At 34.5% G+C, this 13,827-nt stretch overlaps 1 protein-coding gene across 4 annotated transcripts in view; it reads right to left on the reverse strand.

Annotated features, from left to right (window-relative positions):
* MEGF10 (multiple EGF like domains 10) overlaps window positions 1–13,827 on the reverse strand; it is a 113,295-nt gene that overhangs the window by 6,295 nt on the left and 93,173 nt on the right. For 2 of the 4 annotated variants that reach the window (XM_039334150.1, XM_039334151.1), the window contains exons 16-23: window positions 13,678–13,806; window positions 11,268–11,396; window positions 10,646–10,774; window positions 9,234–9,362; window positions 2,130–2,366; window positions 543–670; window positions 283–409; window positions 97–141 (exon numbers count right to left, since the gene is read on the reverse strand). In XM_039334150.1, coding sequence (XP_039190084.1) covers window positions 97–141; window positions 283–409; window positions 543–670; window positions 2,130–2,366; window positions 9,234–9,362; window positions 10,646–10,774; window positions 11,268–11,396; window positions 13,678–13,806 — 1,053 coding nt within the window. The remainder of the gene's footprint in view (window positions 1–96; window positions 142–282; window positions 410–542; window positions 671–2,129; window positions 2,367–9,233; window positions 9,363–10,645; window positions 10,775–11,267; window positions 11,397–13,677; window positions 13,807–13,827) is intronic. The other 2 variants (XM_039334152.1, XM_039334153.1) reach the window with 2 other exon arrangements.

The following is a 13,827-nucleotide window of genomic DNA, read 5'->3' on the forward strand; positions in this document are numbered from 1 at the left end:
GTTCCATCCAAATGGTTGGAATGGTCCATGGTTGCCTAGCTTCAAGAAATCTACCATCTACCAATGTATTTTAATTTGAAGAAATTTCATACTCACCTTTTAAAGATTTCCCCAAACAGCTTCTGTCAACTCCAAAAACCCCTGTAAATAATGGAGAAGAAGAAAGCCTAAATATACTAGTAGTCTCTTCTGCTGGGAATAGTTATGTTTATTGTATTAATTGTTCTTAATTTCTAAAATCCATAGTATCGTGTTCTGAACTGTCTGTTTTTATATTCATACCTAATTCATTGTGGTAGCCTCCATGCTTCCAATCAGCAGGCAATGTCCCTGTGTAATCCATACCTGGGGTTCGCTTTTGAGGATTCATGTTTTTAAGATTCACAAACAGTTGGTCTTTGTTTGACTGCTTCAAATTAAAAAAAAATTGTAAATAATGAAACATTTCATTGTATAGAAGGCAATTGAAAGTGTGGTGTTTTTGAGATAGGCAGTTCATATATCCATCTAGCATGAAGTGTGCTGCCTTTTTATTTTCTTACCTTTGACAGAGTCATCCTATTCAAGTTGTTGGCGTTTGCTGTATTTGAGCATTGTGTTAGAGTGTGATAACTGGGGTTGGAGAAGTAGTGACTATTAGTGCTTCCACCATTATTATGAGACACAGTTTCTGCAAAGAAATAAAGTAAGTGCTTCATTATTACCCATCCTTGCTTTATATCATAATTCTTAACTATCAGACAGCTCTCCTAGAATTAAGGGATATATTAAGAATGGTTTATATAATTGCTTTGTAATCCTTTTTCATTTTTAAATGTACCTTCTAAACCAGTGGTTCTCAACCTTTTTAATACCGCAAACCCCAACCGGTCGTAAGTCGAGGACTACTCAACCGGTCGTAAGTCGAGGACTACTCAACTGGTGCAGCACGGTTTGCAGAATGGGACTTTTGGCAGCCTCAGCAGGGCAGAGACAGCCTGGACAATTCCTATTGGCTTTTGAAAGCCAATAGAATTAGACTCTATTCAAGAGCGTCTATTCTATTGGCTTCCAAAAGCCAATAGAATAAAAGGGAGTAGCACAGCTAAGGAAAAGGGGGAAAAAATGGCAGACTGCATTGTTTGGCGACCCCTATGAAATGGTCGTTCGGCCCCAAATGGGGTCCCGACCCACAGGTTGAGAACCACTGTTCTAAACTTAGCTTAGTCTCTTCTCAATTTTTATGATTCTTTTAAAAATATGTACTAAATGATCAATTAATATTTCACAGCTTTATGAAAATAAAATGCATGTCTCTGCACTCTAAAATTTATTTATTTAATAATTCAAATTACTGCTAGCCTTTCATCTGTTTTTATGTGGATGTTTCAAATGCATTTTATTACCAAAATGAAATATAATTTGTTTTCAGTCTCTATAAAAGTCAAAGCAAATATAAATACTGTTTTATCCATGTAATTTGCATTGTAATACATTGGGAACCATCTTAGAAATACCCATTCCTTTGTCCCAGCTCCTCCCACATATAAATTTCTTTTTAAATAACAGGTAATAAGTTCATTGGCAGGAGCAATGAATGTTAATCTATTTGGTTTCCCCATAAATTACCAAAATAACTGTCTCTAAATTATTCTGATAAAACAAGATCAGATAACTAATTTTTTCCAAATGTTATTGGATTCCAACCATTGTTTAATAGTAGTTATTCTTGCTTTGGCAGATGAGAACTGGAATTCAACAACATCTGGTGGATCAAATATTATTCAAAGATATTACATTACTTTGGGAGATTGTAATGACTACAGCTAAGCAATGTAAAGAAAGTTAGTGGTTAACAAGTAGGAGATGCTAAACAATTTCAGTATAAAATGTTGTACTGAGATATAAGAAAGAATTCTAGATTTTCATTTTTCTTCATAGCGCTGTGGTCTTTCTATGTGGTCACTAGGAGTCGAAAACACTTTGATGGCACATAATCAACCAATCAATCAAAGCAAAATCTCCTGTTCCTGTAGAATTTGCTAATGCCATACAAAGCCCTTAACCATTGAAACAATTTTTTAAAATTTCCTTTGCTAAAATTATGTCTAACAGAGATAGAATTAATGCCTGCAATATGGTATTCCTACCTGAAATTGTATAATCTGCATTGATAACTCTCATGGCAGGTGTATAGGTAACTGCTGGCATATTTGTTCCTTTTCCTTTCTGCTTTTGTCTGTAAATAATGAACAATGCAAGTAGGAAAAGGACAACAAGGACAAGAATTATAATTCCGGCAATAGCTCCAATTTGGTAAGAATCAGCTGGGATGGCAGCACTAGTACGGCTTAAACTGTTTAGGTTTCCGACAATGATCACCCCTGCTGTGAAAGAAAGAAAGAAAGAAAGAAAGAAAGAAAGAAAGAAAGAAAGAAAGAAAGAAAGAAAGAAAGAAAGAAAGAAAGAAAGAAAGAGAAAAACCAGTCATAAACATATAAAAGAAGTCCTATGTACATATTTTTCTTCTGATTGTGTAAGATAAACAATATATACTAGAAGTGTATGACATGTTTTGAGTTGAAAATATTGTTCATACTCAGTTCTAATCTATTGCCAGCATTCTAGCACTGTTGTAACATCCCCCCCCCATCTCTGAGTTAGAACATACCATTAGGAAATGGGTACAATTCCTTTAAAATTAGAATAAATTTTAGAATGACTTTCTAAGATGGAAAGAGGGCATTTGGGAATCATAACATTTCAACATTTCAACCTCAAAATATTTTGAAATGTCTAGTATACATTAATTTATAAATGGTTTAAGTATGCCTGAAAAATATGCTCAGTGGGCCAGAAATGGAACATGTCCATACACTGCTGGAACTTGACAACCTAAGTATTACTGATTAATCTCTACATCAACAGGTCTTGGCACTATCCAAGGGTGTCAAACTACACCAGGGTGTCAAATTGGTAGCCCATGGGCCAGATGCTTCATGTACAGGCCATGCTCTGCAAAGGCAAAAAACGTCATAATATGTCATGATACATCACACAACTTAATCGAGTTTCACACCCATGGACTGCACAACCGTTGCAACTATGGCTAACACATTTCTTCCTCTGCTCAGTTCAACCATTTTGGAGGCAGTGAGTTTGTGAAGGGAAGCAACATGAAAGAATCAAGCGGCTACGATGGCTGCTTTTCAGAAAGCAGCCCATTCCTGGGTTGTGTAAAAGCAGCAGGACTTAAAAGTCAGCTGTCCTGTGGCTTGAATCTCTTCCCTGGGAGAAAAGGAAGAGAAAAGCTGCTCAGGTAGAGGTAAGAGCTCCCCTGGATCCCCATAATTTCAGGGATCGGAGGGTAGAGCTCCCTCGGAGCCTGAGCCAACTCCGCACTCCAGGACGTCTTTGTCCCGAAGTTCTGGGATGAAGCAAGGCGTCGCTCCCACATCTGTTTTTTTTGGGGGAGGCTTGTGAGTATTCAAATGCAGACGGAGCAGACCAGGAGAAAGTGGATTTAAGATTTATTGTGACTTTAACCCCTGCAAGCATCTTCCCCCTCTTTTTTTGTTTACTTTCCCTTTTGAAGAAAGGGAAAGTGAAAGGCAAAATGGCGATTGTCTTTCTTGTTTGATCTGCAATACAAAGTTAAAATCCGGATACAGACTAATGCTTCAAATATAGAAGCAAGAATTTGTCTTTTTATTTTTTGTTTTTTCTTTTTTCTCTGTAATCTTTTTTCTTTTTTAAGGAATATTTAAAAGAACTGTGATTTTTTCTTTTCCTTTTTTTATTTTTTTAAACAAGAATCTTTCTTCTTAGAACTTAATGAAAATGGCTTCAAAACGTTTGCCTCCTCCTCCTAAAGCTACTATCTCTTCCCCAATGACCCAGCCTGTCTCCCAGAAACCAAAATCACCTCCACCCTCTCCTCCTCCTGCAATTTCTCTTAAAGATTTACAAGAAGCTTTTAAAAAGCATGCTTTGGATATTAAGGAGGAAGTAAAAGATCTTATAATTGCAGAGAGGGCAGTTACAGAAGAACTATTGGAGGCTAAAAATAAGCAAATAAGGGAGGACATACTTTTTGCCTTTCAGGGCCTCGCTCTGCACATAGAAAGGATTGACGACAGGATCGAGGAGATTAATGAAAATGCAGCAAGAATGGAATCCAGGATGGAGGAGGTGGAGAATAAGATAGAAATCACACAGGATGAACAAATTATGTCACAATATAGAGAGATGGAGTATGCATTGCATATCAGGGGGCTGAGAGAGAATCCTCAGGAGGACTTAAAGATGCTTATTGTGAAAGATTTCGCTCTTAATCTGGGCTGGAGGCCTGAAATAATCAGGAATGAGATAGAAAAAATTTTTAGAGTCAACTCACGGTTGCTAGACAGAGAAACTTAACAAGAGACGTGGTCATCTACTTTTCTAGAAGATTTACTCATAATGAAATTATACAGGCTTTTTACAAACAAAAGTTTCAAATTGCAGATCAAGATGTGATAATTTTAAAAGAAATACCTCCCAAAATTTTAAGAGGCAGAAAAGATTTTGCTTTTCTGTCTGATGAGTTAAAGCATCGTCAAATCCAGTTTAGATGGGAGATTCCAAGAGGAATAATAGTGAATTATGAGGGGATACGTCATAGATTAACTACAGTTATGAAGGCAAGAGATTTTTATCATTCTATTTTAAAGGCAAGATCGTCTTCACCCCCACAAACAAGGATAATGGAAAAGCCTGTTATGGCAGGAGCCTCATCAATGATGGTTATGGAACAAGTTGTACAGAATTTTGAGATAAAAGAACAAAGGATGACACGAGCTGCCCATAAACGTAAAGAAAAAGAGCAGCAGCAGAAGAGTGGAGATAAAGTTGAAGGCATGGTTATTACAGAGCCTTTGGGAGGGGCAAGACCCAAAAGATCTTTGACAGTGGATCTGCAGGCCATGCTCCAGAGGCTCCAGGCCGGTGGAGATGGCCAGGCTCCTGACCTGGAATGTTAATGGCTTAAATGTGCCACAGAAACGAAGAAAGATTTTTCATTATTTGAAACAACACAACAATGATTTGATATGTCTGCAAGAGACTCATATAACTTTAAAGGACTCCAAACTTTTGATGAATCCTCGTTTGGGTTCATATTTCATTGCTCCAGCTCCAGGGAAAAAAGGGGGAGTGGTAATTTACGTGAAGAAAAATTTTCCATCTAAATTAATTGAGACTGACTCTGAAGGAAGATATCTTTTTGTGGAATTATCATTACAAGGTAAAAAAGTTCTTATTGTTGGATTATATGCTCCTAATCAGCAACAGAAACAATTTTATAAGTTTTTGCATGGGAAGATATCCCAGTTGGATTATAAATCTGTAATCTTGATGGGTGACTGGAATGGGGTTCTAGATTCAACTATAGATAAAAGGAGCTCTTCTAAAACTTTTACCCAAACTAGGTTACCTAAAACTTTTTTTGATTTGAAAGAAGAATTGGAGCTTATTGATATTTGGCGAGAAAGGAATACAAGTGATAGAGATTTCACTTTTTATTCGGATAGACACCAATCATTTTCAAGAATTGACTTTTTCTTGATTACTAGTGACCTTCTTTCTAGAGTGAGGAAGGTGAAAATTTTTCCTAGAACTTTGTCAGATCACAGTCCGGTGTGGATGGAATTACATTTGGAAGATGGGAATAGAAGACCCTGGAGATTGAATGAGAATTTGTTTAGAGAAGAGATTAAATTAAAAGAACAAGAGTTTGTTCTTAATCCAACTGACAATAACTTAAAGGTATCTATAAAGATGCTTAAGGAACAATTTAATATGTTGATGGCAGATCAGGTGGCTACTAATTTGTCGTATATGAGACATAATACTTTCTGTAATGCGAATAAGCCTGGGAGATGGTTGGCTTATCAGTTACGAAAGAAACAGAAAGCTAGAATTATAGAGAAAGTAAAATATAAAGGTACTGAGGTTTTTCAGCAAAATTTGATCCAAAAGAGTTTTTTAGATTTTTATACAAAATTATATTCAAGTGATAACATAAAGGGTGTGGATATAGACAAATACTTACAATCTGTGCATTTTCCTAAACTCTCAGAGGAACAACAAAATGGGATGAATAGATTAATTACTGTGGAGGAAATTGGTTTAGCTATTAAGCAGTTAAAGGTTGGAAAATCTCCGGGAACAGATGGATTGACTTCGAGGTATTATAAGACTTTATCTGAAGAAATGATGGAGCCTTTAAAGGAACTTTTTAATAGTATTATGTTGGGTACACAAGTGCCTCCTTCTTGGAAAAGAGCTTTTATATCACTGATTCCAAAGGAAGATCAGGATCTTACAGAGCCTAAGAATTATAGGCCAATTTCATTATTAAATGTTGATTATAAGATTTTTACAAAAATTTTGGCAAACAGATTAATGCAGGTTATGAAGGACTTGATTCATAATGACCAAGCAGGATTTATAACAGGGCGATATATGAAATATAATGTTAGACAAATTATAAATTTAATTGAATACTTGGATAAGAATAATCAGATTCCTGTGGCTTTTATCTTTTTGGATGCTGAAAAAGCCTTTGATCAATTAGATTGGAAATTTCTATTTTCATTGGTAGAGAAAATGAATTTTGGGGATAATTTTTTATATGCACTTAAAGCTATATATCAGCAACAATCCGCACAAATCGTTGTAAATGGGGGATTGACTGAGAATTTTAATATTGAAAAAGGGACAAGACAAGGATGCCCATTATCCCCATTGTTATTTGTTTTAACGTTGGAAATTTTATTGATTCAGATTCGAGAATCAAAGGTAGTTAAGGGCGTAAAGATAAGGAAGAATGAGTATAAATTGCGGGCTTTTGCGGATGATTTGGTCTTAATTTTGGAACAACCGAATCAAGCGATTGATTGTTTATTAGAACTTATAACACAGTATGGGAATGTCTCTGGTTTTAAAGTCAATAATTATAAGACTAAGATATTATCTAAGAATATGTTAGTTAAGGATAGGGAAAGTTTGGTCAAAGCCACAGGTTTTCAGATGGTAAAAAAGGTTAAATATTTGGGAGTATATTTAACCGCTTCAAATGGAAAATTGTATAAGAATAATTATGAACCATTATGGGGAAAAGTACAAAAGGACTTAAAAGACTGGAAAAAACTGCAATTGTCATTGTTGGGGAGAATTTCAGCTGTAAAAATGAATGTTCTACCAAAGTTCCTTTTTTTGTTTCAGATGATACCTATTTTTAAAAAAGAGGCAAATTTGGATGAATGGCAAAGGGGTATCAACAATTTTATATGGGCCGGAAAGAAACCAAGGGTTAAGTTTAAGATTTTACAGGATGCTCGAGAAAGAGGAGGACTTAAGGCACCCAACTTGAAATTATATTATGATGCAGCCACTTTAACTTGGTTAAGCGACTGGCTCAACTTAACAAATAAGGATATTTTGTTTTTGGAAGGTTGGGACTTAATATATGGTTGGCATGCATACCTGATTTTCAATAAGAAAGTTGATGGATTTTTAAATTACATATTTTGAGGAATGCCTTACTTCGTGTTTAGAAAAAGTATTATTTTAGATTGAATTATAAAATACCTATCTGGGGGATTCCCAGACATGCAATTGAGGGAATTTCTAAGGGGACAAATTTTGATAAAATCTCGTATAAAGAATTGTTAATTTGGTCTGGTTCGAATTGGCATTTGAAATCCCTAGATGTATTAAGGCAAGAAAATACTCTACAGTCATAGTTTCAATACTTACAAATAGTGGATAGATGGACTGTAGATAAGAAAGAGGGAATAACATTAGAAGATAAACAATTGGTTATTCAGATTAAAAATCAGAGTCAGGCCCATATAAAAAGAATTTACAATGTTTTATTAGAGTTAGACTCGGAAACAGAATTGGTTAAAGACTGTATGATTAAATGGGCTCAAAATATACAGGAACCGATTTCATTGGATTTATGGGAGACAATTTGGACTAGAAATGTTAAATTTACACAAGCTCAAAATTTGAGAGAAAATTTTTATAAAATGTTTTACAGATGGCACTTAGATCCTAAAAATGATCTTGTATGTATCCTAACATACAGCCCAAATGTTGGAGATGTGGCAATAAAGATGCGACATATTTTCATATTTGGTGGAATTGTAAAAAGGTAAAGGCATTTTGGATTATGATTTTGTGGAACATTCAAAAGATTTTTAGAAGGAAGATAAAGTTTACTCCTCAACTATTTTTATTGGGTATCTTTGTGGATTTAAATGATAAAGAAACTATTTGTACTTCAAATGTCATACAATGGTTCTAATTACATATAATCTTCTAGATTCCTAAAATGTTAAATTCACTATAGATCCACTTTCATTTAAATAATACATATAATATTTGGCTTTCTGTTTGGCAGGCTTTAATTATTAATATTTTTGTAATTTTAATATATGTGTTTAAATTTAATTATACTTGATCATCAATGATTTAATTATTATCAGCTACACCGACTGCTGGATGGAGCAAAAAAGGCAGGTCATAAAATAAATGACACGCTATAGATTATTTTATGATTTTATACTTCAAAAGTTATGAAATATTTTATAACCTGTATAAAAGTTAGCCACAGTAAAATAAAACACAGGTAATTTCCAAACAACTTTACAGATTATAAATCATACACTTTTAAAGGAGAGGTCAAATAAATATAAAGTGCCAGATGGGAATAAGAAGTGTTCAGGATGAATCTCTTCTACATTAAGGCCCCTGGAAATTCAGCTGTCAATCCACTTTCTATGCCAAACGTTAATAATACCTTATACATCTCCAGGACTGTTTAGGAAATGTTAGTTAGATCAAATTGGAAGATGTTTAATTTTTAATCCTGAACCAACTTAGTTCAGATCAAATCATCTTAACGTAAAATGGTTTTCTTTTGATTAAACATATACTAGATTGTGCATTAAATCTGATCTTAATGATGCTTAGGAAGAGGTCAGTGCCATGTAAAAGATAAGGAATTGTGTCTGATTATGCATATACAGAGCGGGAGTGGGATCCTAATAAGCGTCACATATTGTGAAATTAAAACGCTCAGCATTCTTCATCATTGTCTAGTTAGTATACTAATCCGAAAACTGAAATAGCAAAAGCACCCATGTAAATATACTTTGGGGGCAATCTTGTCACCTTTTTAATGAACATTTTTTAGAAAATATTACCTTGGTCACATCTTGCTCCTTTCCAGCCAGGACTACAATAACAGGTTCCAGTGATATGGTCACAAGTTGAGTTGTTCAGGCAGTCACATATTTGCCGACAACCATAACCATAAGTACCTGGGGAACATTCTTTAGAAATCAAGAAAAAGCACATAGAGGTTTTACTTTATTCAAATTTGCAGTCAGATTCATAAACTAGTCATAAATGACTATGAGCAGCTTAGAGTAAAACTGGGACTTCCCAATTCTTAGTAATGGAGAGTAAAGATTTGCTACATTAATGGGTATCCATTGAGCAGCAGGACAAGAAAGGTTCCATTTCCCAAAAACATGTCTTTCCCTAACTTTTTTCGAAATTGTGTGTATGCAGGAGAAAGGAGAAATGAAAGCCCTATGTCAAGATAGAAAGTCTTCCTGTGTAACATAGTCACATATGTTTACAGTGCTATAATCAGATTAGTTTATAAACTCCTTTGAATTAAACTCTATGAATAAATTCTTATTGCCAGGAAAACCTGCAGGTGTAATTGGTCACCACCAGATGGCAAAGTTTCACAAGAATTTATATCTAAGCCATAGCCTTATGTGCAGAACGAGGCTTATAAATGCAATCAAATACAATTTAAAATAAATGCATGTACAATGTAGTATTCACTCCATAAAAGATAATTTTGTCACCAAATTTCTAAAAAGGGTCCACAGAAAATCAGGTTGCTAAAATAGCTGGGAAACCATTTCTTACAATAGAAACCAAACTCTTGGAATAAAATATATATTTTTTCCATTGTGATGTTTTACACATATTATATAAAAAATGTATGTTAGTAATTGCAATAATTGTAGTTGAAATGTAGTTTCCTGGGTATTAACTGTAAATATTTTCTTTTGAAAAAACAAAGTTTAAGGGAAAAATTCTGGTAAAATGTTTCTCATAATATGCCAAAGCCAACTAAGATATTCAGAACATATACCAGTTCTTAGAGGAAAAGAAAAAGAAAATTGTAGATTTTTTTAAACTGATGAAATATTATTTAAAGTAACTTTGCCTAGAAGTTACAAACCTCCATCTTAATACCCCTATTCGCATTACATTCTTTTGATTTCAATGGAATGTGGATGCCAGTGACTTTGCTTAGAATTGCATTTTAAAGAATTAACTATGCCCTTTTAATACCACCAAATTCAGTGAAAATCAAGACTTAAGATCAAACTTCACTCTGGATTGAATTCAGGATGTATACAATATGGTTCATACTGTATGAAGTATCATTCATTGTCTTTGTCTCATCCATTTAGTTATCCGTGTAAAATTTTATTATAGTCATTGTAGTCTGAATAAGAAAGAGAGCTTAGTACATTTTAATTATACATACATCTCCTATTAACAATGTGTAAGAAGAATTTCAACTCACTCTGTTCACAGTATTTTCCCATGAATCCTGTGCGACATGTACATTGGCCTGAGATGTGATCACAGTCGGCTCCATTCTCACACTGGCAGATTGATGCACAATCTTTCCCAAAAAATCCCAGTGCACACCCTTGAAGAAGAAAGTAAGAAAATAAAATGAAGCAGTGTATATTCAATAACTGCAACTCTGAAGCAAATAACCCATGTATAATCCAAAGAAAAGATAAAGCATTATAATCTTTAAAAGTGTTTATAATTGAACTAACACTTCTCTAATAAAAAAATTCTGAACTTCCTTAGTAGGATCTTGGTAGAGTATAATTCTGCTTAAATGAATAGAAAGGTGCTATATTCATGCAAGTCTGATGCATTTGTAATCATTTTTGAAATATGCATAGCTGTTGAAATTTGAATTTTAATTTGAATTTTATATCCTATACAATACCATTTCTCACTTTCTGACTTGTGAATAATATTACTTGAAAATATTAAAAATTCCTAAAAAAACCAGGAAGCACATAGATTATTTTGTCATCCAACAGAAGCTCCTCTAATTTTTAATTTTGATATTATTGTTTCTGAAATGGAGAATAAATTTATCAAGGTAAATATGTTTAACTCACTTTGTGTGCAATAGAGACCAGTCCATCCTGGTGTACATTTACACTCTCCATCATAAGCACTACAGTGAGCACCATTGTGACAATTGCATGTATGAATGCAGTTTGGGCCCCAATGAGAAGGAGGGCAAGCTGAAACGAAACAAATCAAATACTGTTATTGCAACATGAAAATATGCAGAGTAAACATATTATGGGTTTTGTCTGAGAGAATGTGTATAGCAAAATTATCCAATTTTTAAGGAAAACATTTAAAAATATAGCAAGTGAGAAGACTACAATGAGAATATAAAAAAATTGGTTTACTTGGCTTTTTTATGTTCTCCATAATGAACAATTTATTGTGGAAAAGCTAATGATGAGTAGGGGTTGCCAAGTCATACATATAAAACAACAACAACAAAGGTTTTATGGAGATAATTCCAAAGGCTTTTTAAAATAATGGGGATACTTCTTCCTTTAAATACTATTCTTTTCACAGGTATGACATTAAAGGATTTTCCTAGTTTAAAAATCAGACTTAACATACAGTAATATAACATAACATCCTTTCCTTCAGCTGGCATATTTATTTCTTTCAACCAATTTATCAGTTGTACATTGGTAAGGAAACAAGACCTATTACCATTTACCAACAATAGCTGGAGGCCAAGGTGGACAATAGTCCAGTTTTGGATCTAGGACGGAAACAACTGACTTGGAAGAAAGGTGATGCAACACTATTAAGTCCTGTTCTCTTAACTAACTTTCCCAATGCCCCAACTATCATATTCCCAATCCCTCCACCTATTCAGCCCTTTCCATCCATCCATTCCATTAGCATTGACCACCATGTGCAGAACACATCTGAAGATAAGTCCAGAAGATTCATTCAGTTGTACTAACCACTGCCCACTTTGAACATGGACTTCTGTCATCCTCTCACTTCTGTCACAAAGATTGTGACATTTCTTCCTACAAGACAGCCAGGAAGAGGCTGCTTATAAACATGACTTTCCTTAGTCTGTACTACCCTTGAATAGCAGCAGCGGCACAGCAAGCAAACACTCCCCCCAAAATTTCCCAACTGTCTTAAAAAGTCCTCCAGTTCTATCAACTTCATACGCATACATAAGAAATGAGCTAAGTCTACAATTAGTGAGATAGGTAAGTAGCCTATGAGCTTTTCTTCTAAGTCTGCAGAATTGTTTTTGCTAGTAGAGGACAGAAGAGTGTACATCACTAAATGAGCCTGTAATCAGTGAAAGATACTGCTGGAGGGCAACAGTAGCTCTTCCCCACTTCTGTACTATTTGCCTTAAGTATATGCCTTCTATACTAGTCTCTTCTGTGCCCACTAATTTGGGTAGCCAAGTCCTTTCAGAAAATTTCATCATCAAAAGCACATATCTGACACACACACCCAGAAAAACTCTTTAAGGGATTCTAGTTCTCAAAAACATTGGCAACAAGTACTGTATACACTGGGGAGTAAATTCTTCTGAAATAACATTTCTCAGTTTTTCCCACTTTTCTAAACTGTTTTCACTTTCAGTCTCTATACAATGTTTTCTTATCCTACTAGTTCTTACTGTATCTTTTCTCACTTGGGGAGGCAGTCACTTTGAATTAAGCTTCATTTATTTCAAATTGTAGACTGTTTCTCCCTAGCTTTGCTCTCTGCTGACAGTTTCTTTTGGCTGGCCTCTGATAACTCAGTTTTCCTTTTAGCTGTGCCATACTGTATTTTTACTAGATTAAGTCTTAAATTTTCTTTAGATGAACTGATATGTGCAATGCTCAGTATGCCAGCTCCTTTTTCATTACAGCTCAGACTCTAGTACCATCAGCCAGTCAGCAATTCAGTACTCTAATGGGCAACCATCTTCTCATCCAGCCATTCTGATTTTTATCTGAGTTTTATTTATTAGTTAGCGGCTGGCCAGTAGGTGGAGAGCACACAAAAGTACTTATATTTCCAGAAAAGAATTTGTATCTTTCAGAAACTTGATTTCTTTCCAAAACACTAGGCATGGAGAAGAAAAAACCCACACTGTTTTAGTCTGTTACAGCTGTGCTTGTCTTTATACACTTATCAAGGACGGTTCCATATTTTCCGTAGATAAAATACAAGAACGTTTCCGTAGATAAAATACAGGAATGTTTTTATTTATTTATACAGCAAATATTCCAGAGCTAGTGAATTATTTATACAGTTTATATCAGTGGCTATGTTGTAAAGTTTGAATTTTTCAAAAGTGGAATATGCACATGGCATATATTTCATGCACTATTAGAAATGGAAATATATTGAGATAAATTAGCCATGCTGCTTTGATCATTTTATTTGTGCTGAAAATGTTTTAATGAACTAAACTCTAATGAAATAGGCCCCAAACAGAAACTTCCCAAAGAAGGAAATGCTAGTACTTACGCTGGGAGCAATCACTACCAATCCAGCCAGGATAACATTGACAAGACTTGTCAATTGGATTACAAGTTCCATTATTTGTGCATGTGCAAACTCCTGCACAGTTCTTTCCAAATCTTCCACTGGGACAAACTATAGAAATAAATTACAGAG

This window comes from Crotalus tigris, unplaced genomic scaffold (genome assembly GCF_016545835.1).
Source record: "Crotalus tigris isolate CLP2741 ecotype Arizona unplaced genomic scaffold, ASM1654583v1 scf7180000017628.32516253702:7417878, whole genome shotgun sequence".
Classification (NCBI taxonomy): domain Eukaryota; kingdom Metazoa; phylum Chordata; class Lepidosauria; order Squamata; family Viperidae; genus Crotalus; species Crotalus tigris.